This window comes from Zosterops lateralis (assembly GCF_965231275.1).
Source record: "Zosterops lateralis genome assembly, chromosome: Z".
NCBI lineage: Eukaryota > Metazoa > Chordata > Aves > Passeriformes > Zosteropidae > Zosterops > Zosterops lateralis.
In genome coordinates, this window is record NC_139800.1 from 5,588,620 (window position 1) to 5,614,981 (window position 26,362).

The window sequence follows — 26,362 nt, forward strand, 5'->3', positions numbered from 1 at the left end:
AAGGGGGCCCCTGGGGACCCAGTTCTTTACTTCCTTGTGCCTTATGTAATTGCTAGTGCCTGGGGAGAGGACATGCAAAACACAGGAAGTCTGATTTTATGGCTCCCTTCACACTCCTGAGTGATCCACAAGATGAAAGGCAACAAAAATTCAAGGCTGTTTGCTTCAACATGGCAACCTGTGCAGGTACAGGGATTTAGAAAGGAGACAATCCTAATATGTGTTCCTATTGCTAAAGGTCATCTAAGGGGACACAAGAGTAGAGAGCCTGTGGGTTTAAATACTTTTTAATCTACCACTTCAAGGAATCATTTTCCATCAGTGGAACGAAAATTTTACCACATCTAGCTGGAACTCACCCTTTCAAAAACTGCAAATGACTGCTGATTAATCAATGTTCTCCCAGTATTCACAGAACTCCAAACACTTTATTTCTGAAATGTAAAGAGTCTACTCCAAACAGCAAATCAAAAGTAAGGCAGCGCAGAGAAACTTCCAGTGACCAATGTAAACACTTTCAGATGACAAAGCTTTCACAAATACAGCTACATCACTGTCACACAGAGAAACACAAGCATCACCAATGTGACTATTTTTTTGTTTTGCATGCACACATGCAGCTGTTTACTTATACCACAGCACACACCAACCATGTTACTGAATGTGCCAGTTAAATTGGGCTCCAGAAACATTTAAGAAAAAACACAATACAATACAAGCTTCACGACAGGATCTGGCAAAGAAAGTACCTGTGAAACACAAGCTTCTGAAATTCCTAAGAAAAAGAGTAGCTTCATCTCTGTCCAAAGACCAGAATAATAAGAAACAATTTTATTTAAAAATCAAAGTTTGGTTTCTCAGGATTATATGAGGCTTCTGAGCAACCAAGTGATTAAAGACACACCTGGATAACAAAAATAAAAAGCAGCAGAGTTTGAGGGCTTTTTTTTTTTTTCCTTTTTTAAGATAAGAGGTTTGAAATTCATTTTCTATCCCCACAAGAATTTTTCTAGAGCACTTGGGTCTTTGACATCTGGCCACTCAGATGATCTGAAATCCAGATGGATGAGGCAATCCAGTCAGTGCAAAATTGCTGCTCTTTCTTCCTTTTTTTTTTTCTTTTCTTAAGACTTCATCATTAACCTATGTTGAGGTTCTTTTTGTTTTTTTATTCTTGAATCACCATTCTCCACTCCTTCAGGACAATGTGGCTATGCTGCAGGTAACCCTCCTCCAACCCAATAAATAAATAAATAAGTTTGGACAATGACTTCATCTGGGCTTGGTATCCAGAAGCTCTTCCACAGTATTTGCGTTGCAATCAGGAAGCGGCACAAAGCGTGTTGTTGCAAGAGACTTTGGCTATTTCCAGGTTAGAAATTGAAAGGCATGACCAACAAATGAAATGTTCCAAGGACACCATCTACAAGACACACCACATGCAACCCAAGGAGCTGGTGGCCTGAGAAAGTGACCTCCATGGCTTCTTCCTTCAGCACATGTGTCATTTAAAAATCCTGTCCTGTAATCCTTCAATTTCTGACTGGGAAGCCACTCCTCCCTCCCACCTCCAACTGTTACCCAACAGTTTTCTTTCTTTGTGCAGCAGAGCAAGTCAGCAATCACAATATGTGCAAAACATACAATTCACACAAGCCCTTGCAACATGAAGACAATTGCAGGCATTGTTTCAGCATGCAAGCACTGAACAATAAATAACTATATCTACAACAAGTAACATAATAGGAAAGGAACAGACTGAATTATAAATACAGGGAGGAACAGGAACAGTGAGTATTTTCGGGATGCAATGTGTTCCCCACTGTTGCAAAAACATTTCACCACTGGACTGGTCCTTATGGAGCAGAAGGTCACTTACTGCACACAGGACAATGCAACACGAGGTGTGACAGGAGCTGTAGGCACTGCCCACAGGCAAGCACACTCCAGCCAGCAGAGTTCAGCAGCAATGCTGCTGTATCTTCATTCACAACAGCATCTTGCTGTTTCAGACCTAGCCTGCTTCCCCTGCAGCTGGCACTGGCACTTCAAACCACCACAGGGAGAGGTGACAACCATTTTGAATTTCACATAAAAACAGTGGGGTCCATGGAAATCAAGTGCTGTGTGGTGCACAGCTAAGAGAAGTTCTGTCTCTGTTATTTTCATCTTTGAAGGACTGATTAACGTTGAGATTAATCCACCATTAGCAAGGACCAGGTCACAGGTTTGTCCATTCATATTTAAACTACGTGTTGAAGGACTGAAGACAGGGGTTTCTTCTCCCATTCTTTCATGTCCAGGTTGGATAATTTACAAGGTGCAGATGATTTTCTTCAAATGCAAGAGATGCCGAGTTATTTTTCTTCATTAAAACTTCTCCACATCTGAGGTTCCAATTCTCTTCTCCAAATAAAGGAGTAAACTAAAAGCATGGGAAGAGGTGGAAGGAAAGGAGAGAAAAATGACTTAAAAGGTTTTGCTGCAACAACATACCATACAGTTTCTGTATGAAAGAAGAAAAGCTAAAAGCTAGGTTTAGGATACAACCCAGTTGATGGGCTGCCCTGCCCACCCTGAACCTCAAGGTTCTTGTGCAATACCCAACTGCTAATACATAAACCAGTCAAGAACATAATTATTTAGAGTCAGAGTCTGACTTTATTATTCTATTAACCCTACTCTGCAAACCATCCTATTGACTGCAGAATGACTAATTTTTTGGATATAAATTCAGTCATCTGAAACCTAAATCAAAGTGGCCTTATACACTTCAAAGTGATGAACATGTCACGTATCCTGCATACTTCTGCATTTTTATACTCCCCCAAAATCTTGAGAGTTTCTGGATTTGTTTCAAGGAAACAGCCTTTTTAACTTCTCTTTCACAAAAATCCACATGAACACTCAGTGCAGAGGTTTTTTTACACCTTAGGCATAACAAAACTAGTTGAAGCAAAGTAGAAGGGAAGGTGCAGGTGTCTGCCTCAATACCTCTGTTCACCTTAATAAATCCTGAACTGAATTTACTCACAACAGTAAATTACTTAAAATACATCTACTCTTCATTTAAGCAGAATTCTACTTAATTTCTTTTTACACAGCAATATACCATCCACCAATAAATCCATCCCAGAGTCCTTTATAAAATCAACTAATGAGAAACTCAGCCTTTGGATGCTGAGATTGTGCTTTGTTTTTTAACCGTGAAGCTGTATCAAAATTCTAGCTCCCAAACCACCATCAGTTCATTACAATAATTTCTGACAGCGCTGCTAGAATTTTAGAAGGCAAATCCTACTTCATTACAATGCAAATGAGCTCTAGTGCACTCACAGATCCTTTGAACACTCCACATTTCTCTCAGGCTGTGATGTCTAAGAACAACAGAGAAGGTTCACAGGAAACAACCCAGCCTACATAACAGTCCATAGTGTTTCTGCAAGTGTGGGCTATTTTTTTAATGTCTAAAAAAAGAGCCCGCTCAGTGTTGATTAGTCTATCCTAGGCATTCTTCATCATAGCATGACATTCTTCCCATCAAAACAGACTATCAACACTGAAGTCAAAACAGTGTTTCGTGTCATGGGATGAACTTTAAAAAAGCTATAAACAATTCCAAAAGAGAGGGGAAAAAACCCGACTCAAAACTCCCAAGTTTGAGTAACAAGACAAAGCAGACTGAAGCCTTCCTAAAAGCTGTCAGACTGGGGCCACACAGCACCATGAAAACAGAGTAATCACAAGTAATTTCCTTTTTGGCTCTCCCACCCACTGACAAAGCAGCAGGAGTCAGTAGGAAAAAAAACAACCTACTTGCTGGATGAGCACACAGCACTGGAGAGATTTCAGTCTATGGCTACATTCAGTTATCTTGTGTGCTAGTTAAGCCAGTTATCTTGTGTGTTAGTGAAGACAAAACACTGGCTTTTAACAAGATACTGCAGAGTAAAGGAAACCTTTTTGCACCGTTACATTCAGAGAGCCCTTTTTCAAAATAAAACACTCCTTCATGCACTGTAAACTCCAGAACAATTAAGTCAGACTCAGAAGAATAAGTCAATATTTTTCTTGGCACAGACCTGAGCCCAGGCATTCAATACTGCTGCTCTGATAACACTGAGAACAGTATAAAGTCAGTAATAATACAAATTAACTGAAGATATCGAGATGTAGTTCCCAGCTAGGGAGGAAGCTGGCACACAGAAATGAGGGCTCCCATTTGCTTTAGGGTGGAAATTACTGCCAGTAACCAGGACCTGGTAATCTCTAGGGTTTGCTGTGCTTTCCAGAGAAAAATCTGGGAAAAACAAAGTAGGGAGAGGGGAGGGGGAAAGGGAGAGGGCACAGGGGTAGTGTTTTCAAGGCAAACAACCACCTGAGAGAAGAGCATCATGGCACAACACTGCCCAATTTCACACTAGATTTCAAAGCTGAGCTGCTGCTTTGCATGGCTCCAACCTTGTGTTCTTTACTCAATCAAAACTCCTGATCAGCTGAAAGGCAGCTACAAGAGTAACTGCACTATCTACACTGCTTCAAAGACCTTTGGGGTTTGCATTTACTGCAACAGTCAGTCTACTGCTCCAAATAAACCCAAAAAACCTCCCTGATGATCTGTCCCAAACAGAAGAACCTAGAGAAGTCTTTACACACAAGTTCTTTTTCCTATATTCTGGAGAATCTCTTCAGTCTGAACTTTGAGGTAACCCAGAGGCACATGGGTGGATTGTTTAATTACTGCAACTGTATTTATTTGCCTTTTTCTTATAACCTGCCTGCCTTAATGGGAACAACATACACTGCTCAAACCCAAAAAGAAACTACCATTAACAGGGCACGGATTATTTAGGATCAAGGACATCACTATATTTATTTGGCTGGCAGTAACTGACTTTGCACTAAAGCCACAAAGAGGAAGTAGGGAATAAAAGTAACACAACACAAATGGCAATCTGCCAGGCTTGTTGCAAAATACACAGACTATTAGCAAAAATCTTCTCCCCTCCTCCCCAAAATAAGAAATGCACAATAACAAACCAAGCAAGACCAAATTCAGACTTGCTTGTGAGAAGATACAATGCTGAAGTTGCATCTGGTAAGAGCTTGGCCCATTATGTATAATTAAATTGTTTTGGAACAGTGTGTGCTATAGACTAGTAATTATTTCAGGCTGCAATATTAATTACATATCTTCCTGACACTATACCTAGTTCAACATATAAAAGCATAAGTATTTTGAAAAATCTGTATTTTAAAGTGTAACAATGGAGAAAATGCAACCTTAGTCCATGCAGATGCAACTACATTGTCTAGCTGAGATTGAAAATTAGGCCTGAACTCCCTGTAAAACACCTATCATAAGCCAGCAGCTTTATCTTAAGGCTGTCTGCATGGAAATTCAAGTGAATTCACTATCAGGATTCAGATCAGAATTTACTGTATCTTTTTTGGGTACTGTTACTGGATGCAGAGTCACCAAGTCTCAGTCATCATAAAAATGGCTTTGCACCTTTGTTTAGCACACATTTAGTACCCAAGAGTCAGAGTCAATTTCCCAAAGACTATCTGCCTTTCCCCACAAATTGAAAATGTTATTTTGGCTCAGTCCTTTGCATCCAAATCATGCAGGAAAAGGCCTTGTAAAAGTGCAAGATATGTAGTAAAGAGCCCTGAACATTCGTGTTTCAGGTGATCCAGATGTAAAACTGCACCAAACATACTCACCCCTCCTCAGAGCTGCTGCTGAAAAGTTTTTTGAAAAGCATTATTACAGTGAGGTTCAAAGGTGTTATTTCTTACCTGATAACTTGTAATTGCCAACACACACACAGTTAGGAGGGGAGGTGCTTCCACGTGCTGACAAACGCCGTGGGAATTAAGGAATAGGGCACAGTTGTTATGCTGTTCCAAACGTCTAACGTGGGATCGTAGCAGTCCAATGTTTTGCACCTCTGAATGCCAAAGTAGCCCCCAACCACATACAATTTGTTTCCAGATGCCACTGCATGGCAGCTCATTCTCTTTGCTGTCACATCTCCCACCTTAGTCCACTGGTATGCCTCGCTGTTGAATTTGTAAGCAGAGCAGGCGGAGAATTCAGTGTCTCCACCCATAATGAAAATCTGGTTTCCCAGAACAGCTGCAGCTGTGTAACGCCAGGGCTGGGGGCAGGTGGCTGGCACTGTCCATCTGTTTTCACACTGATCATAGCACTGGACTTTGGGCAGCTTGTCGTGGCTCACACTGGTACCACCAAAAGCAAACAGCTTGAGCTTTGCACTGACCACAGCTGCATTGCTTACTCCCTCCCGCAGCGGGGCAACCATGGTCCATTTGTTGGTCACGGGGTCATACTGCTCTACTTGCTTTAGGGATACTGAAGGGGAAGCTGGAAGGCAGCCAGTTGCTGCAGTGTGCCCTCCTACTACGTACAAGCAGTGCTTAAGTTCAGCAGAGCCGTGGCCAAACCTGGCTACCAGCATGGGAGCAGCCTTGGACCACTCCTCATGAAGGGTGTCATACACCCACACATCCTTGGAGACTCCGTTTTCTGATCCTCGTCCCCCAGTGATGTACACTTTGCAGCCTATGGCACAAGCACTGAACTCCTTCCGTGGGCTTGGAATGTCAGCCTTTGGAATGATCTCCTTCGCCTTCTGATCCACCAAATACAGTTTGTCACACATGAAGGTCTGGCCACCCAAAAGGAAAAGCGAATGGCCGGTTTTTCGGGGTCTGGCACACAAGCTGGTGACCACCCCATCATTCTGTAAGATCTTCAGCTTGCATCTTATCGATTCTTCTACAATCTCCTTGCTTTTCCTCTGCTTGGTGATAAGTTCTTCCATGGCCACATTCTCCATAAGATATATGGCTGGCAGGAGGGCCAGTCTCACTGTCTGCAGCAGCTCTGGCAGGTAACAGTGACGCTTACCCAGGTCATAGCTGACCCAGTTGATCGCTGATTCATACACCAGCCTTTCATCTTCAGTTTCTAATTCTTCACTGGAAAGGAGCTGCACTACCATGTCTTTTGGCAGCTGGAGGAAGTCTTCACTTTTACTGATACTCTGGAAGTTGCTAAGGCACATCCTCCAAGAGAGCTCATACAGCTTGGTACACTGATGAGCATCCGACAGCAGCAGCATGCCGAGACAGTTGGTGGGATGAAGGTTTTTCTCCAGAAACTCCGCACAAGCATCCCGAATGTCCTGAAACTCCAGCATGTCACCAGCCTCCAGCAGCGACTCTGCATTCTCCTCGTTGATGATAACTCTGGAGGAGTACGCATAGTCCAGAAGAAGCTCCAGGACTTCTGGGTGAATGGAATTGTGGAAGTTGACTTCGCTATCCTGGCTCTCTTTCAGCCCTCCGCTGAACATGGCCTCGAAGTAGCGGCTGCAAGCAGCCAGCACTGCTCTGTGGCAGGGGAAGGACCTGTTTCCAGCATGGAGAAGCACGTCAGTGAAGAGACGCTGCTGACGCAGGAGGTTCAGGTGGGTAAGGACACTATCAGCATAGGATGACTTGTGGAACAGGTAAATGTTTATGGAGCCAGTGCTGGCCCTGGACTTGCGATTCTCGTGTGTGCTGACCGACATTTTCCTTCACACCTACGAGCAAATAAAAAGTTTAATATAAATAAAAGTCAAAATCATTGTTAGTTTTACATACCAAAAAGTGGGTCTATTATTCACTATAGGATGGGAGAGAAAAAGCCTTAATTTACAGCTGAGTGGACAGAGAATTATATCTACCTTTGGCATGCGTTTATTTTTTTGTAAGGCGAGATTCATAAATGACATAGTCTAAATTTGTTGCCCAAGAGCAGGTTTATCTTGGGAAACCTGATCTCCCACTTTCATAGCAATACAGTAAGCAAGTAAGCTGGAGAAAGAAAATGAACCAGGACTGATTTTCTCACCCTTCCCCAACCTAGACCAGCTGATTCATTACATACATACACATGCACACGCTTGAAACATTCTCCTGTACTGAATCATAGCAGGAAGAGCTACCAGACAGAATACCTAAGGAATGTCAAAAGCTGCATAGGGAACAAAAACCTACTAATCCCATTAGGAAGCTTCCCTTTGGTATAGTGATTCCATATGCAACAGCACAAAATGAAAAAAAAAAAAAAAACCAAAAAACCCAAACTTTAAAATAAAACCGTGGTATTAACCATAGATTTGGACTTAACTGTTAAAAAAAAAAAAAAAAAAAAAAAAAAAAAAAAAAAAAAAAAAAAAAAATAAAAGTAAATTCTACAGATTCCACCTTTATTTCACAGAATTCAGGGTCTGCTTGCTATAGTGATATAGCAGGGTCAACATAAAAAAAATGTTTTGACTATCAGCCAAAGCCACTGAGACACTGCCTCTGAAGACACCTGGAGACTCAGGACCTCAAAGCTTAAGCCATTAGTTCATTCTGATCTTTTGAGGAAGCACAAAACAGAAGACATACCCTATCCTGCCCTGTTCCTAACAAACAAAACACTACTTGGATCCTGTTTAGAGGTGAATGTTACTGTTACCTGCCATGATATGCAGGTCTATCTATAATTACAGCAGCAAGTTTCCAAATTTAACTAAGAGTCAGGTCAAAATAGTATATAGTGTGTGTGTGTATATATATAGATACATATATATGTGTGGAGTATAGAGCAAGGGAGGAATATTCACACCAATATAAAGCTAATGGTCAGAAAACCACCTACAAATAGTAGGAGATGAAATATACAGAACTCAGTGCAAGCTGTGGCTGTGACCAGTACTGTAATAATCTCACTTATCTGTCTTCAAACTGCAGAGAAAACTCAGAGAAAGCCAAGAACCAAACTTGCCTAATTACTATGCTATTTTGCATGTCCAGGGTACCTTTCACTGCACCTTCAAAAAAAGAACTGGCCAAGAGATCTACCTGGAAAGCATGCAATGCCCCACGTCAGAGCATGACCTGAGGCCACTTGACAAGATTTTAATGTGGATATACTTTGTTCTCACACACACATTTACATATACTTGAGCATCTTTAAGCAGTACAGAACTATAGAATTTCATTCCCACATTTCATGCTTCAAGATAATACAAGAGCTTTACAAGCCTCAAACCCAGTGCTTTTTAATACATGTATTTTTCTGGATTCATATGACCAGGAACATTGACAAAATCAAAACCACATGTTTAATTTGGACAGCAGACTCCATTTCAGAACAAGCAATCTGTGTATATGGAACATGCAACACCTGCAGTCTAACTGCAGCACAGCCAGTACCACCATCTGTGCTAATGTAATTGATTCACCACATTGAACAACAGCAAGTTTGTGATACACCTTTCTCTTCAGTTACAGCAAAAAAAAAGCCCTTAAACCCAACTTAAAGTAAGGAATAGAGAGACACCTTACTGTAAAACTACCATAGCACATTTCCCTTAATATGAAACACAATTTGGCTGATAAAACTTAATTGGGATTGAAAAGAGCAGATAACACTGCCCAATATACAGTGCACAATCCAAAGTCCTCCAAAACAGAGAAGAGTCCTACACATCAGAGTTACAAGACAGAGCATTTGTCTCCCTCTATCATGCAAAAGCTTAGGCAGGGATCATACTAGTGCTCCCTAGACCAATCTATTAAATGCACTAAGCACAGAACAACTTAAGGCAGCTACTATGTCTTCAAAACACAAACTCTTTTACAAGGAAAATTAAATGACCTTTAATGAAGTTGTATTGTCTGGCAAAAAAATACCCAGATGGCATTTGAGGATCTTGAGCAGTAATCTCAGACTAAAATAACCCACTTAACCAATAGCCAAAAATAAGATACTGACCATTTACAGGTTGAAATCTCCTGGAACTGAAGGATTACAGAAAGGTCATGGCCTGAAATACTAGTATACAAACAGTGTGAAGACAAATAGGAGACTGAACACTTTACCATCAAAATTTTCAAACTTTTCCAGGCACTTTACTGTTTTAAATGCTGTTGTGATGCAAGGCACAGTATTCACTGGACCTTTACAGGTAGGTTTTCCTTACACTGAGGAGTTACTCTTTCAAGGATCCTCACCAGGGAGCAGGATGGGAGGGAGCTAAACACCCCACTGATCAGAGACAACAGAAAAACCAGTATCTGGGTATGCTCACTGCCCCCCATCCTCCATTCCAGTTAACTGAATGTGTGTGTAGACATCACAGTCTAGGCATGTCAGGATCTCTGTGAAAAAACATGTTCTCTTCTTTGCCTCCACATATTGGGAGATTTCAGAGTAAACTGAAAACTTCCTTTCATCATGCACACAGGGTTCAGAAACAGGGCAGGTAAAGTTCACATCAGAGGCTTCAGATGCAGGCGTTTAGATCTTTCACTAGGCTGTGTACTCCCATGAGCAATGCTTGTTCAGCACCACTCAGAATGAGCCCACAACCACAACAAAATAGAGGCAAACATTAAAAAAAACCCACCCTGCAGTTATGCATACAGGGGAGGCTAGTGAACTACAGACCACATGGAGAGGGGAGGAACAGATCACTGTCTGTTACCCAAAGCCCACCCACAGCCATAGTACCAAATACCACCAAAAAAAAAACAAAAATGTATAAAAAACCCTCTCAAACAGCTACTGAATAAGGCACTGAGCATTTCACCCTCCTATAACAGAAGACTTAGTCTCTTGGTGAGAAGTATATTTCACATATGCTGGTGGTGAACTGTTCCTGTAAGATTGCCTTTATCATCATAATGTCATCTATTGAGAGGAATTCAAAATATGCCAATTCACATTTAAGATAAGCTAACATATTTCCCCAAACAGAACAAAGATACATATCTATACACATCTTTTTCCTCCAGTGTGATGCTGAGATGAGATTGCACATGGGCTAGCTGAACTAACTCCCTTAGAAGCAAGTATCATCATTCACTAACAGGCAGTGTTTCTGTAAAGAGCCTTTCTGAGTCTCTGGCAATTAGGTCAATCCAGAATCTTGTAAGAACACTAAAATGCAAAAATGACAGCTCCCATTTCTCTGTTTGGTGCTGGAAATTATGCAAGCCTCAAATACTTTAGCAGAGGTAACTTACAGTCACTGATCAAGTGTTCATCTTGAATAATATTAGCCAATTCCCTTCAGGCATTTTTTTTTCCCCTTAGAAATAGTATTTGTATGTAAAAGACAAGAAGTGGTCAGTAAACCAGAGATATAGATTTTATCTAGGAACAGAGGTTGAACCAAGACTTTGATTTATAATTACACTTCAACAGGCTACTTGTCACAGCAGCCCAGTAGTAAACACTACCCTAAGACTAAACAACAGGCTCCTTGTCCTACTTAACAGTTCCATAGCGTGCAGGTCTCAGCCTAAATCAAATGAAAAATTAAGTATTTTCAAATTACTGACACATCTCTGATGCACACGCTCATTTTAATGCGACTGTGTAATTACACAGCGGTGGTTGCGTTTTTCTTTAGAATCAGTGAAACAGCTGAAAGGGAGGAAATCTGTCAATTATCCCATCGATGTAACTAGCACCGCTTTCAATTGCTAAATCTGCACCGATGTTATCGGTGGGGCAGAGGGGAACCGTGACCCTGCCCAAAGCCTTCAAACTCAGTGGCTTCCTGGGACCTGCAGCGAGACAGAAAGCAGAACACGCTGCTCCTGCTAGAAACTCACTACGGAGCTCACACTACATGCAAACAAAGAAATGCAACTCTAAATCCTCCTCGGTTCGCCCCATCAGAACGCCTCAACAACTCCCTCTCCGACAAGAAACTCGCAGAGCTTCTTCCCAGACCGATATTAAAAAAAAAAAAAAAAAAAAAAAAAAAAAAAAAGGCATTTGGTTTCCTTTACAGAGGCAATAACCACGTGCAAAAGTTTCTGTGCCGGCGCAGGGAGAGGAGCAGCGGGGCAGCCAAGTCCGAGAGCAGCCCGGAGCTCGCTCCTTCCCTGCTCTGCTGAGGGATGCTCTGGACCGCCTGGGGCCCCAAGCGGGAAGCTGAAGCCCACCGGGGAAGCCAGCAGCCTGTATAGGGGATAGCAAACCACCCCAAAACACCAACCCACCCGCTAGCATCCAGAGCACGACCGGGGTCTGCCTGTGTGCCGGGGACCAAGGAGGCAGCGCGGCTCCAGCCGGACAAACCCCGCCGGCAAAACTCTTCTTCCCCTCCGCCTCCCCTGGTACCAACTTACAGCTGCGGCTCCCGGGCGAGCGCGGAGGTGCCTGGGCGACGGAGCGCGGCGCATGGGAAGGGAGAGGAGCTGGGCAGTGCCGGAGCGGCGGCGCCGCGGAGCGAGGAGCGGTGCGGGACCGGCAGCGCCGGGCGGAGCTGCTGCTGCCGCTGCCGCCGGCGGGAGGCGGGACGCGGGAGGAGCGCGGGAGGTGGGGAAAAGAGGGATAGAAGAAAGAGGGAAACTGGCGGCTCCTGCTGCTGGCACGGCAGCCGCAGCTCTGCCCCGGCGGCGGAGCGGAGAAGGGGTATAAGGGCTGGGGGGCGGAGGGAGGATTTATGCAAAGCGTGTGAGTGACAGGCGGGGGAGGGATGGACGGCGGGATGAGGGCAGCGCGCTCGCTGTTGCTGTCCCCTTCCAGCGGCAGGGAAGGTTTAGTGAGGGTTTAAGGATGGTCTCTCTTTCCTGCTCTGCCTGCCCTGCCCCGTTCCCCGTTCCCGACCGGGAGCTATAGGAGCTCCTGCACCGCGCTCCGGGTGAGAACAAGGGATGCGCGCACCGAAACAGCCGCGCGGGATGCGGAGAACCGCACCGACGGGAGGGTCCCGCTCCTCCTGGCGTGTCCCCTTGTGTGGCCAAGACCGAGCGGGGCAGACGGTGGGAAACTCCTCCTGGAGCGGCCGGGAGGGCGCGGAGGAGCCCCGGGGGCATGGCGGGCTCGGGGCGCGCTGCTCCTCCCGCGGGCGGGCGGTCACTGCGCTCTCGGGAGGGTTTCAGGGAGCTGCCACTTCGTAGCTGCCCAGTGGAGTATTTCCCCGCAGTACAAAGGGAGGCCTGGCTTTAATTATTTCCCAATTAACAAAAGTATGTGAAAAAGGCGTTTGTGCAAAAGGCCGGTTTCAACAATAAACATCTTCTAGACACAACAGCGGTGTTTACGTAATGGTATTGTGCGGCTCTGTACAAGGAAAACATAAGGTACCATGCTAAACATTGCACATGTTGCTAGTTTATTATTTGCTAATAATGGTATTAGTCTAAAGAGGCTTTGAGGAAGATAAGAACAATTACTCGCACCAGCAGGAAGCATCTTTTTGAATAGTTTGGAGAATTTGCTCATTCTTCATAATGAAATGTCACCCAAACTTCTCCCCTTGGAGAAAAGAATGCCCTGCAAGCAATTTGCCCTAGCAGAGGGTTATTTATATTTGTGTTGCTGGACTCCAGAGTCTGCAGATTAGCACACACTTAAGTGTACAGCAGGACACATCTGTAATTCTAGACAGCCTGTGGGCATATGCAAGCCTGGAGAGCATAGCTGAACAGGGAGCAGATGAAAGAGTAATTTGTTTCATAGATTATTTCTTTTTACAATGTTGTTTTATTGCAACATGAAGTATTGCAGGTTGCACGGCCTAAAAAAATGTTGCACATCTGTATGTAATAAAGAATGTTTCAAAGCTGTTTAGGTGTGAGAAGCTGTTGTAGATTGTAAACAACCTTGCACAAGGGGTATTCATGGACACCAATGGACACTTGAGACATGTACCTGTAGAGGATTTTGATTAGACTGTTGATGTTCAGCCTTTGCTCCACATTGTGTTGTCCATGTTACGAGTTCAGTTTTTTCCTTTCATCGTAAGATAACTATAAAATGCCTTGATCCTATTTTCCCCCCAAACTAAACCTGCAGAGATTCCACCCAAATCCTGTCCATTATGGTGAATCTTTCACAATCTGGTGTCAGAAAGTCAGATTATCTCATTCTATGCAACTGAAAACACAGGGACACATTGCTCCATACAGTGTTAGGACAAACTTTAAACATTATGGGCAATAAACAGAAATAATAGAATAATGCCACCTATCTATTGCTTAGCAACATCTGAACTACAGCTGTGAGGAATGGTCATGAAAAATGAGATCCACAGAGAAGACAACATGCAGGATTTATGTGGATGCTCACAGCATGCAGACTTGGGCAATACCCTGCAGGAAAAAATTGGGGCAATAATCCTTTAAATGAATGACCAGATGAAGCACTGATCTTCCTTTTTTTCTCATGAAATGAGGAACCTGTTGAAGTTAATCAGGGCAGAATGATTGGATGAAGATTTAAGTCATCTGTTGAGGAAACAAGTAAACAGCCAGACAGACCCTTCTGCCTATGTAAAGCAGTGATACTGGAGAGAGGAGAGAGAGAATGAGAAGGAAAAAGGAACTCCACAGTCCATGCTTACAAACCACAGTAGTTGTTCTTTTGGATGTGCTGAAATGAGCTCCTATTTATGCTTAGGTGACAAAACACCCGAAGTGTTTCTTCTCCTTTCCGCACAGGAGTTAAAAGTAGATAGGTTTGCCTGAATAGACCTTACAGCACATTTAGAATAAGAATGCTTGTTTTGCTAGCATAGAAAAAACACTCAATAAATTAACTTGGTCCAAGCAAATCTTTGGCCTGGTTTATGTTGGTCTGAGAACTAAGTCAGATCACAGTTAAGCACTATTCTGGTTAAGCCAGTTTTGTAGATGGGCCAGTCTGTATTTTGACATTGCTGAAAACAAAGCTGGCCTAGCCTATTCCAGGACATAGTTTAACATGCCCACTGAACTAGTTGAAACATGTTTCTCCAAGTATTACTATGCCAGGATAGATAGGATCTTTGCAATGTTACTAAATATCATGATTTTACCACAAATCACGAGATAATTGTCCCTTTTCTCAAAGCCTCAGCTTCTAGGGTCATGTAAAATTGATAGTCTCTTAGGGTTGGTTTGGTTTCTTTGTTTGATTGTTTGTTTTAATAAGTCTGAAAGAATGAGTATGTCAATATAAACCCCTAAATATTCTCATTTTAATGAAAATAATAGAATTAAGTGCCACATTTGACTCTGAAAACATTGGGGTAGGAAAGTCTTCATTCAACTCAAATCCAGCATGCTTGCTATGCGGAGAACACTGCTAAATTAACTAAATTATTTCACCTTGCTCTTTATTTAAATTGGTTTGGCTTCTGTGTTGAGACAAGTTCTTGGAACCTTGAATGTATAGCAAACTTGATCATATGGCTTTATTGACACTTAAATGTTTTGCAGGCATAACTATATAGCTAAAAGATCTCCCAGATTTTCCTAGTAGCACCAGCAAGTGTTCTAACACTGGCAGAGCTGTACTGGTAAAATAATCCATTTCCAGAGCAGCTTATTTCACTTAGGAGATGGAAATACGTATTTTGTTTTGTTTGGTTAGTATCAGCTGCATCTAAACTAGCAGGGTTTGCCAGTACAGCTATATTGGCAAGCCTTTTAAATGCAAACAGGCAGTATGTGCCTGCAGCACAGTCTGAGATCTCATTTTTAATGCTATTAAACAGCTGTGTCTTGAGCTTTTGCCTTGTTAGACTCTTTTTAACCACATTATTTTGTTCAACTGCTAAATAAACAGCATGGGGTTAAATGTATTAGTGTAATTTATCTTCTTTCCTTCCTAATTTACACTTTGAATGAATTAATTAGAATGATTTAATTAACAATGTACAATAGCAGTACCAGTGCCAGAGCTCTCCCACGGGGATGGGGCCTGGAACACCACTCAGTGACCCACACCTGCTTTTCTTATCATTTGCCTTTGATGTGCTTCTCCAGGCTGGCCAGCAAACAGAGATTTGTGTGGATACAGCACAAAGCATTATAGTGCTTGTTTAGTCCTGGAGACATACTAAAAGTGTTTGGGGAAGTCAGCATTCAGTGTTTCTTAGCAGCAATTACACCAGTTTGTCCACCAGTTCTGGAGGTGAGAAATCCCCTTTGCCAGGTTCTGCCTTTCTCATCTGTGTGTGTTTGTTTTCAAAAGGATTACGTTCAGTCAGGCTGGCCCTTAGATGTCATTCCTTCATGTCATGACAGCTCAGACCAAAAAGAGGAGAAAATACCTGCTGCTGTCTAAACCAGCAGCGTGCAGGGGCAAATATTGTTGTATGTGACACATAACTGCTCCTCTACAAAATATTAGTGTGATAAATTGTTGTGAGGTGTGAGTCCATTGTCACTTTTAAAGTGTATGAACACTAGCCCATTTGAAGTTGGTGAGCTATGCCATCATATTATAGGAAGGGTACAGGAAAAGTCAGGCCTTGGTTTCCATTCCATGAATATGTTTTGTAAAAAAAATTTTCAGAAGGATCAGTTTGGGTGTAAATAATGTAATTAATAAGAATGTCTGGAGTGAGAGAGATTTCCTTTTGAAATGTCTTGATTCTTAGGAGAAACTCTTGTAAAATCTATTGCATCTAGTCCAGAATTGATACTTCCAGCAATATGTACTTACAAAGATGAGTAATATGGAGGGAAAAAAAATGTCTCAAGACTCTAAGAAGAAGCTGCTCATTTCTCTTTTGTATGTAATTTCTCTGTCCATCTTATCCTTTTCCATTTTGTCTTGCTCTCAAATTACTCCTCAAAGTCTGCCATAAAAACATTTTTACCTATTCCATATTGTCTGTTCTCCTCTTAACAAGAAAAGTGATTCCTGTTCATAGAACATAATGATGATGATGACCCATTTTTAGCAGGTTTGATTAGTAAGGGCTCCCAATTATTACCCATAGTATGCAAGCCTTTCCCAAAGATATGTGGATCAGCACAGGGCTGGGAATACCACTGCAAAGTGTGAGTGGTTGCTGTCACTTCTGCCATCACTCATGATGACATTTGGCAAAAGTATGTTCACTGCCAGGAGATTTCAGTTCCCTGTGCATATCTCTGCACAGGGAACTGAATATTCTCCCCTCTTAAGCGACTCTGTACTGGGTCATTTTCTTGCCTCTCTACGGGAACTGTCTCCAGCAGCACAGACTTCAGACCATGCAGCAGCTTCCTTTTCCTTTTCTCTTGCTAAGTAGCAGTGGCCCCCAGTGGTGGCATCTGAGCTGGCTCCTTATTTCAGGTTTTACCACAGCGCACTGAAAAGGCTCCGTGCTGTAACAACCTTGGCATAAGAACTTGGGAGATTTCCCACATCTTTCACTCCTGCAGGGGCCACGGGCCAGTTTCTCCTGGTCACTTTTTCCCCGCCCTGAACTGACCAACACTAATGAGGCTTTGAGAATAGGGGTATGTATTGTATTATTCTCTAAGATGTTTAGTCTTTAAGAAGGAACTAAATGGTACAGAGTGTCACCTAGAGAGACCCCTAAGAGACCCCAATTTTTGTTGTCTTCATCTTTTATGTTAGTATTAAAAGCAGGAAGACAAAGATTTATTCATTCAAACAATTGCTTTCGCATTTTATGGACAGTAATGCACTTCTAAATTAATATTTTTACATTGCTGACTAGCATTGCACATTGAAAGGTATTTAAGGATTTTTAATACTTAAGGACTATTTAAGAACTTCATTGAATGTATTTAAGGATTTTAGATGGAAATACATATACTTTTTTGGAGCTGCAACTTTGAGTCACTGAAGTCTGCAAACATAGGCATGTATGTCTCAAAACACAAAAAGAACCCAAAACATTTTACCTTAGGGACTTGTTTCACTGTTGCACTCATTAGATGATATTTTGCCTTCAAGTCAGGATGGAACAAGCTTTTCACTTCTTCAGGCCTGCTGAAGAAGACAAGCAATACACAGATAGATACCAGAGAAAAAGAAGGCAATGCATAGAGGCTGAAATGCCCTCACTCTGTCTCATACTTAGCTGAGAGAGCTTACCTGATTTACTCAGGTGAATAAGAGTAAACATGAGAGAAAAACTTCTTTTGCTCCTTCTGTTTTTTGTCTCCACCGAGGAGACTTTGACTTTATTTGTCCCTATGAATATATGCATAGGTAGATCAGGATCTTAGGTATAAGTCCAGATTGTTGATCACTTGTCAATAGTCTATGCCTCAGTGCTATTATCATCCACTGTACCAAACTAAAATGAGAGCAAACAAACCTCCTGTAGTCATGCTTTCCATTATCATATACTTAGATCTAAGTTTTCAGGCCATGAGGTTATGGGAAGTGGTCCACAGAATCCAAGAAAACTGTTAGGTGTATATTGTTTCCAATTTAAGAAGTTTGACGATAAGAAATTAGGAAGTTTAACGTGATTTGTTGGAGGCCACTGCTTTAGGGAGAAGGAGAGTATAGAGTTCTCTGATTTTAGTGGGTTTAGGACAGATCCTGACAAGTATTTTAAAGCAAGCTTGTTTGTGTAAGTATGACTTTATTAATTTTCCTGTTCAGCAATTCACCACAGACATCTGGAACAGCATTATTAGTAGTTTTGAGGCCACATTAATTCTGGAAGTTCTTAAGTAGCATTTTTACAGATACTTCAGAACACTTAAGAAAGGAACAGTTTAGAAGGCTCTTGGCAGAACATGAGAAGGTTAAAACAGACTCACTCACCTAGTTTTAATCTGTGAAGTTTGATGGTTGTGAGGACTAAGTAATCTGATTCCAAACTTTTTAACAAAATGAAATGTGTCCTATGGAGTTGGTATTTCTGTGGTTTAGATCAAACTTTTGAACATGTTGCCTATAGCAGGGGTTGTTTCTCAGGCACTAAATACACAAGTAGCCTCAGTATCCAAATCAGGCTGTGTTTAATGGCAAGGACTTAAAAGGACACATTTGCTTGTTTTAAAAGACTTGTTTATGTACTTTGACACTTTATTGTTCTTGTGTACACAGGAAACCAGTGAATTTGATTCTGCCACAAAGCCCATATATTATGCAAAGGTTTAAAAATCCTTCATGGTGGTGTTTTGAATTATTTTATCTTTTTAATGACCAAGCCTTTGTAGAAGATTAATTCACAGTTGGTGCAGTGTGATGAATTTCAGTCTGCAGGAAAATCTTTTCCTAAAAATATAAATGAGCTTTTGAGTGAAGAAAAGTCTCATTATAACAGGCAAAGCCCTGCAAGTTACACATTCAACAGGATGAGGAAACCAGATATCTTAGGTGAACTGTATTCCAAAAAGGCCTATTACTCCTCTAAATGTTAATTTGGATGATTTAGCTATGGCCAAGTTAAGTCAGACAGCTTAAACTTGGAAGAATGTGTAGTGTGGGTAAACTTCAAAACTCTCTTAACACAGTCAGTGTGGCATTTACTCTGGTTATTGATTTGTGTCTTCAAAGCTCTGCCTTATTTTAGGCTAATGGGATTTAATTAGACATCTGATTGCAAGTAGTAAAAATTAAGCTGTTGATGCTTTATTTTAGCTCAACATTTACTCACATTTTTCCCAGTCTCCAGGACGTGTCTGAACATGTTTTTACTTTTCCTACCTGAAGAGTTACTTGGCACGTCAACATTTGTGTATTTTGGCTTAAAGAAAAGACAGTAGTTTGGAAATACAAAAGACAGCTTCTATCTCCTGTAACAAGTCTTGTGTTTAAGATGTAAAAGAGGTAATACATTAAATTGGAAAGAACTTGAAGTGCATAGTTGGAAGATAGCTGACTGATCACTTGTGCTTTCTTAAAGAAAACTATTTAAGGTTTCAGTTAACAAGCAATTTCCTTTTCACAACCTGCTTTCATCTATATGTGAACTTAGAATTTTACTCAAATAGAATAACAAAGCCTAGTGACACACCACATCCAAATAATTGATAGGAAGAACCTTGGATTTTCCTCAAAGGCCTAATGCAGATTAAGCTGTGGAAGCAATCTTATCCTGTGATGGCTAAAAGAATAGAAGAATTCCACTCTCTACATTCTCTAGATAGCTCTGAAATTCACTGCTTTTTGTGATAAACTGCACATTCTGGATAGAAAAATACGTGGAAGCTTAGTCATATCACAAGAAACAGATGGGAGTAGAGGCTGACAGCCTTGAAACAGTGGTACACACACCACAGCAGTAAATACATGTAAATGGATTTAGTAGTTCAGAAGTAATAGTTAACCAAAGTATCTAGGCAGAAATCTGTAGTGCTCAGTAGCTTGTGTCACATTCCAGTACATTTATGGTCCACATACACATTGTATGCACAGGCCCAGCTAGAACTTGTGTTTGTACGTGTGTAGACACATCTTCTTCTCTAGAAACAAACAAACAAAAAAATTAATTTATGGATGACCAATCATATGAAAATTCACCAGATTTGGAAATTTGACCTCAACATTATCTGAAGCAAATTCTACATTATCATTGCTCAAATGAAGATTGGAAATAACTGAAAATCTCAGTAAGCATTAATAGAACTACCAGATTTTAATGCAAATAAAAGCTACATTCATATGTAAACAGAATCCTAAGATTTAGCTGGACTATCACCTGTGCTCCTATGACTAAGATAGTTTGGAAAAACCCTCTATTTCTCTTCTGCTCAAGTACTTTTGAAGAAGCTTTCTACTTGCTGGGGGGTCTTTGAGATTCCATTCCACTAAATGGGGGAAAAAAACCTTAGAGATATAAAATATCTGACAAAAATCATAAATGGTTTCATTAGATGCCATTGATCACCCCAGATCATAGATAGATCAAAAGAAAAACATAGATAAAAAATAAAACAAAACAAACCTCCAATAACTTAGAATTGTCCTTTATGATTGACACAGCAGATTTCATTTATTTTCTACAAAATTAATAAGCATAATTATTTTATGTTGCTTCTCTGAGCAGTGTAGTGAAGATGTGTTTCTGCAAAAGAGTTGTGTTGCCCAAGAGCAAAACAGTTTTAAATTTTATAGACTTCATCTCATTTCCCACCAAACAGCATTAACATGTGAACTTCTAGAACATGCAGAAAGTAATGTGATGCAGTTTAGCTTTTTCATGCTAATGCACCTCAATAAACAGACTGTAGAAATGAAAATACATTTAAAACACAGGACTCCCAGCCCATCCAAATACAAAGCATAAAATTTTGTCTGTGATCTTTAGAATAAATTGGAACAAGGAACAATCTTTGGACACTTTGTCGAATCTTTCCTTTTACTATAGTCAATAAACATTTTTATATTTCAACCTATCCCAATATATTCCTGTCTGAGAAATTAGCTAAAAAAAATAATAAATGCAGTCCATTGTTTAAGGAGCCAAAAGAAAAAGATACTTAAATAATTTGTTACTTCAACAAGGCTTATTAAGAAGAGGAAATATCTTTAAAACTTTATTCTCCTTCCACTGTTAGTTACAGCACCTGTGGAATTAACATAATCTTCAACTGTGTACTTGTTAGGTATAATGATTTGGACCCCACTTTTCAAACTGTGATAGTTGACTTTTCAAACTATGATAGTTGTAAAATCTGGGCTGAGTTCTGCAGCCATCTCTCCCCACTCTCTGTGGTGAGGTGGCAACCGTATGGCATCAGGCAAGGCAAGAGACTGCCCAAAGCTCATGATAAAGGATGTTAAACTGTTTAGTCAATCCATTATCATGAACAAACTCAGACATCTGAAAAAGGAATGAGTACATCCTGGCCTTGTTGAAGATAGTAGACAGATGATTGGAGATGTGGTTATGTCTCCCTAATTATTATAGAGTTAGGCAATAATGCTTAGTGAAGCAGACATGCATTTAAATTATCTAGGCTCACAAATATAAAACAATCTCCACCCTCCACTCTTTAAATACATTCCTTTCTCCCTTTTTTATTACTTATGGTACAATTACTTATTTATAGATAAACACATTCCTGAGGAACTCATTACAATGGCATTTTTCCTTTCTTTTCTGCATACATTCCTCTTTGCACCATTCCTGTTTTGCTCCATCTTTGCACAGTGAGATCATGTGCCTTAACTGTTAAAAACATACATTTCTCTTAGCTGCCCTCCTAGCTTAGCAGCATTTGTCCATAAAGGAGCTGCAGGGAGAGAAGCCTGCCAATTGCACAGCCAAAATATACTCAGTCACACCCTGGGAATGGATGGATCCTGGAAGGATTGCACAGATTCCACCCTGATAGGTTTTGGTACCGCATGCCCTATCTGATCCACTTATTTCAGTAAATCCCACAACCATGAAAAGATAGGTCTGACCTGTTAATGCCTGCAGGCATAGTTATCCACTCTACCCTGATCTGAACCAACAGATTAACCCAAACTTTCTGAAGCACATTTTTTCAACATTATTTATTTAAGACTAAAACCCAGCTCCTCTGAAGTCAGAGGGAATTTGCCAGTGAATGTCAACACCTCTGCTTTTTTATTCTTTGGCTTCCTAAGCAGGAACTGCCAATCATACCATATTACACAGTCATTTTACGAGGCATCCAATCATGCTTTCATGAAGTAGAGACAAGTTACTGTTTGCCTTTGCTGGCTACAGAACTGGGCGCCTTCAGCAAACCACCACATTCTCTACATGTTTCTTTTCTTGGAAGACACAACTCCAAACTTCAAACCATTCTGTCTTATGAATGGAAAAAAAAATCCCAAAACATTGTACTTTCATGTATATATAGCATCAAACTCCTATCTGCAAGCCTGTTTCCTGACATTTTTCCCCTCTTTGAGGATCTAAGTGTTTTCCTATTTCTTTCTGAATAGCAAAGCCTGTAAAATAGGCATTGGAAGACTTGAAGTTATATAGTTTTGCAGAATTACAACGAAAAGTCAAGGAAACATAAGAGAATATAAAGATCTAAATCTCATTGTTCATCAGAAAATCAACTTCAGCTTTATAAAAATGTGTAATTACGACTTCAGATTCTTTGTCTAGAGCTGTTTATTTTTGACTGAGGTGTCTTTTTTATGATTATTCTTAAAAACATTAAGTCTACATATAACAAAACATACGCCTAATAATATTAGGCAATCTTCTTAAAATATTGACATGTTAGCATAGGAACTCTTGGCAGAACTGAAAGCAGCAGACAGATAGGGCTTAAACTGTCTTCCTCTCTTTGTTTCCTTTTCTCCAGTCCCAGCTACAGCCAAGGTAAAAAGCCACCTCCAAGCTTCTTTTAACATTCAACAGCCCTTGGGGAGGGAGAGCAGAAATATGGCAGTACACATGCACTACTTAAGGAACACAAAATGAGGGTTAGACAAGACTCCTCCACCCAGGGGGTTGCTTTAAAGCCATTTTGCCCTGTCAGCATCAGTCGTGGCAGCTCTAAGCACCATGTGCCATTTGACTGCACATTCCCCCTATTTACACTTGAACAAAGCTGGCTTTCTAAGCACTCTTCAGCTGACCAAACAAAGCGCTGAAATTAATAATAAAAGACATTTTAGATTCGTACAGTCTAGTTTTGTTACCACTTATTCATAGCAGTCCTATAAGGAACATTTACACAAAGCATCCAGGTCATACAAATACTAAGGACCAAAAGAAGCAATGATCTGACGACTTCTGACAAATTAAACTGCAAATACAATACACAAGCCTTAGAGCTCATTGAACAAAAGAGATTACTTACAGATTGCCAAAAAAAAAAAAAAGCAACATCTGTTACTGGGGTCTATACAAAGAAAATATTACTGTTTAACTACAATCAAAACCATTCTTCAGCTCTTAAAATCCACAGTTCAATTTAAATGTATTGTTTGGGGGTTTTTTTGAAACTTGATATTTTGTAAGGTTTTCTTTATTGCTTAAAAATGCTTTTTTTCCAAAACATTTCACAATAAATCTTGAAATTCTTTTCAACAGGTCTAAGTATACTGAGCAATACTGCTTACAAAAGCCTTTTAGTTGTATTGTGGTAGCTCTTTGGATTGCGAATCAGTGTTTAGATATGTTTTCTTTGATACTTTCAGGCTCTACATTGTACTTTTAAAATGTTTATCATAATAAATTAAATATTCACAGTAAAGATAAGGGACTTGGGGAGGTGTGCATATCAACAATTATATTAATTATATATTAAAGGGTTTATTATTCACTTTATGAATACAGAGAAAGTTAAAAAAATATTTCAAATCTAAATTCCTATAAGCAAAGCACTTTAAATATAAACTCCATAAATTCCATCAAATTTACTTTCCACTTACCCATTAAGTGCTTTATTAAAGTTAATTCTGAGAGATGAGATTCCTATGATGACCAAAGTATATCAGATTATTTTCTCTATTATGGCAAAATCATAAACTATTGGCTGGAAAGGGTCTTCAAGGTCTCTAGTCTAACCTCTTACTCAAAGGAGGGATATTTTTGCTGTTAAATCAGACTGCCTACGGCCCTTTTGAAAATCTCCAGGCAAATTTTGAAAAATCTTCAAGAGTGGACAACATTAATGTCATTTCACCCACTGGTGGTGTTGCCTGTACCACTCAGGACACCATTCACCATCCTTGCTGTGAGGTCACAGGTTCCACCTGCAGTTCACCAAAGCTGGTCTTGTGACAGTGTCCAGCTGGTACCACTGCATGGGAGTTTTCTGCCTCAAGTTTTCTACCTTTACACTTGTGGAACTTGTTTCTGCTTGTTCCATGGTTGCAAGGTCCCATGGGTTTGTATATCTCCAGTTCATTTAAGTATATTCTAACCTGACCCTCCTCTGGGTTATTACAAAAGTACAAAAGAGAGCACAATAGAAGTGAAAGCATGTTATTGAGGGCATTGTTCAAATGTGTCTTAAATGCTGTGACAAGCTCAGGGCATTGACCACCTCCCCAGGAAGCCCATTCCAGTGTTTGACTGCCCTCTCAGTAGAGAAATGTTTCCTAATGTCTAGGTTGACCCTCCCCTGGCACAGATTTTTATCATTCCTACGTATTCCATCACTGGGTCCCAAGAGAAGAGATGGACATCTCTCATTCCCTGTACTCAGGAAGCTGTACAGAATAATGAGATCACCCCTCAGCTTCCTTTTCTCCAAACTGGAGAAGGCCACAGTCCTTTGTGACTTCTCACAGAACTCTCACCAGCTTTGTTGCCCTCCTTGGTGAACATTCAAGAACTGTCACATCCTTCTCTGATTCTATTAGTTTTGAATCACAGGGCCCAGAAACTGCACTCAGCACTCCAGAAGAGGCTGCACCAATGCTGAATACAGTGATAATCACCTCTATTGAACTGGCAGTGCAGTGTTTGATGCATCCTTGGATCCGGTTTTCCTGCCAGGCTGGCAGGGCTCACTGCTGACTCACACTGAGCTGCTGCTGACCAGCACCCCACATCCCTCTCTGCAAGGCTGCTCTCCTGCCACTCCTTTTCCAATTGGTACTCGTGTCCAGTCTTATCCTGGCCCAGGTACAGAACCCAGCATTTGTTCTTGAATTTCATGTCCTTGATGATTGCCTAATGCTCTATTTAGATCCCTCTGCAAGGCCTCTCATCACTCAAGAGAGTCAAAAGGACCTCCCACTTTAGTATCATCAACATAATAATGGTGCATTAATTTCCTGCATGCAGATCACTGATAAAAGGATTGAACAGACCTGGCAGAACCTGGAAGGCTTAGCAGGAGTCTCTGCTACTAAAGACTGAAATAAGTAAAGCATTAGGTATGTCAGCATCTTTCATGCCCTTCATTAGTAGATCTCCTACCTGATGCACCACCAGGTCTGTGATTTCCCTGGTCTTCTTTTTTCTGCCAATATACCAGCAAAAGCCTTTCTTGTTTCAGTCCACATGCCTTGTATATTTCAATGCCAGCCAAACTTTGGTATTGCTGATTTCATCCTTGCATCCCCATATGATGTTTCTCTTCTCAGTAGTATATCCCATCTTCTGCTTTTCATAGTCTCCTTTCTGGTGTTTGAACTCAGTCAGATGGTCTCTGTTTGACCACACTGGTTTCCTCCTGTATGTCTTGAATATTGGGATTATATCAGTGGCCAATAAAGATTCAGTCAAAGCAGGTTGTGTCTACAGGGATGGACATTTTTCAAAAAAATTGTTCCAATTTGGACTTTGGGAGCTTTCTAATATTTTGGCTTAGAATTATTTTTTTTCTGATGAAACCACTTCATGTCCCTCATATCTGAATTATACATTAAGGCTGAGAGATGCTATCCCTCTCTGTCAGGGCTAGAGATTATTAATAAATCCATACATCACCATTTATTTGTTACTGTAATGAAAGGGGTGACAGGAACACTGGATCTTGAACTTGAATGTCAGGCTTTTTCTCTACACCATGGTTTTCTTTTGCCTTCATCAATCTTATTACTGAATGAAGCACGTATACCTACTCTGTTCATCACAGACTCAAAAGTGGAAAATGAAATACAAATCCAGTGAGAATTCTAAAAAGCAGGATGTTG

At 40.8% G+C, this 26,362-nt stretch overlaps 1 protein-coding gene across 1 annotated transcript; it reads right to left on the reverse strand.

Moving 5' to 3' along the window:
* Positions 1-408: 408 nt before the first annotated feature.
* ENC1 (ectodermal-neural cortex 1) lies at positions 409-12,268 on the reverse strand. Its single transcript, XM_083883062.1, has 3 exons — positions 12,214-12,268; positions 5,803-7,616; positions 409-2,425 (listed from the first exon to the last, which is right to left on the reverse strand). The coding sequence occupies exon 2, from the start codon at positions 7,602-7,604 to the stop codon at positions 5,835-5,837; it is 1,770 nt and encodes a 589-aa protein (XP_083739188.1). The 5' UTR covers positions 7,605-7,616; positions 12,214-12,268; the 3' UTR covers positions 409-2,425; positions 5,803-5,834.
* Between the last annotated feature and the right edge of the window lie 14,094 nt (positions 12,269-26,362).

What these genes read in the sequence shown, in the direction of transcription:
- ENC1 (XM_083883062.1), bottom strand. Translation starts at nt 7,604, where the DNA reads ATGTCGGTCAGCACACACGAGAATCGCAAGTCCAGGGCCAGCACTGGC.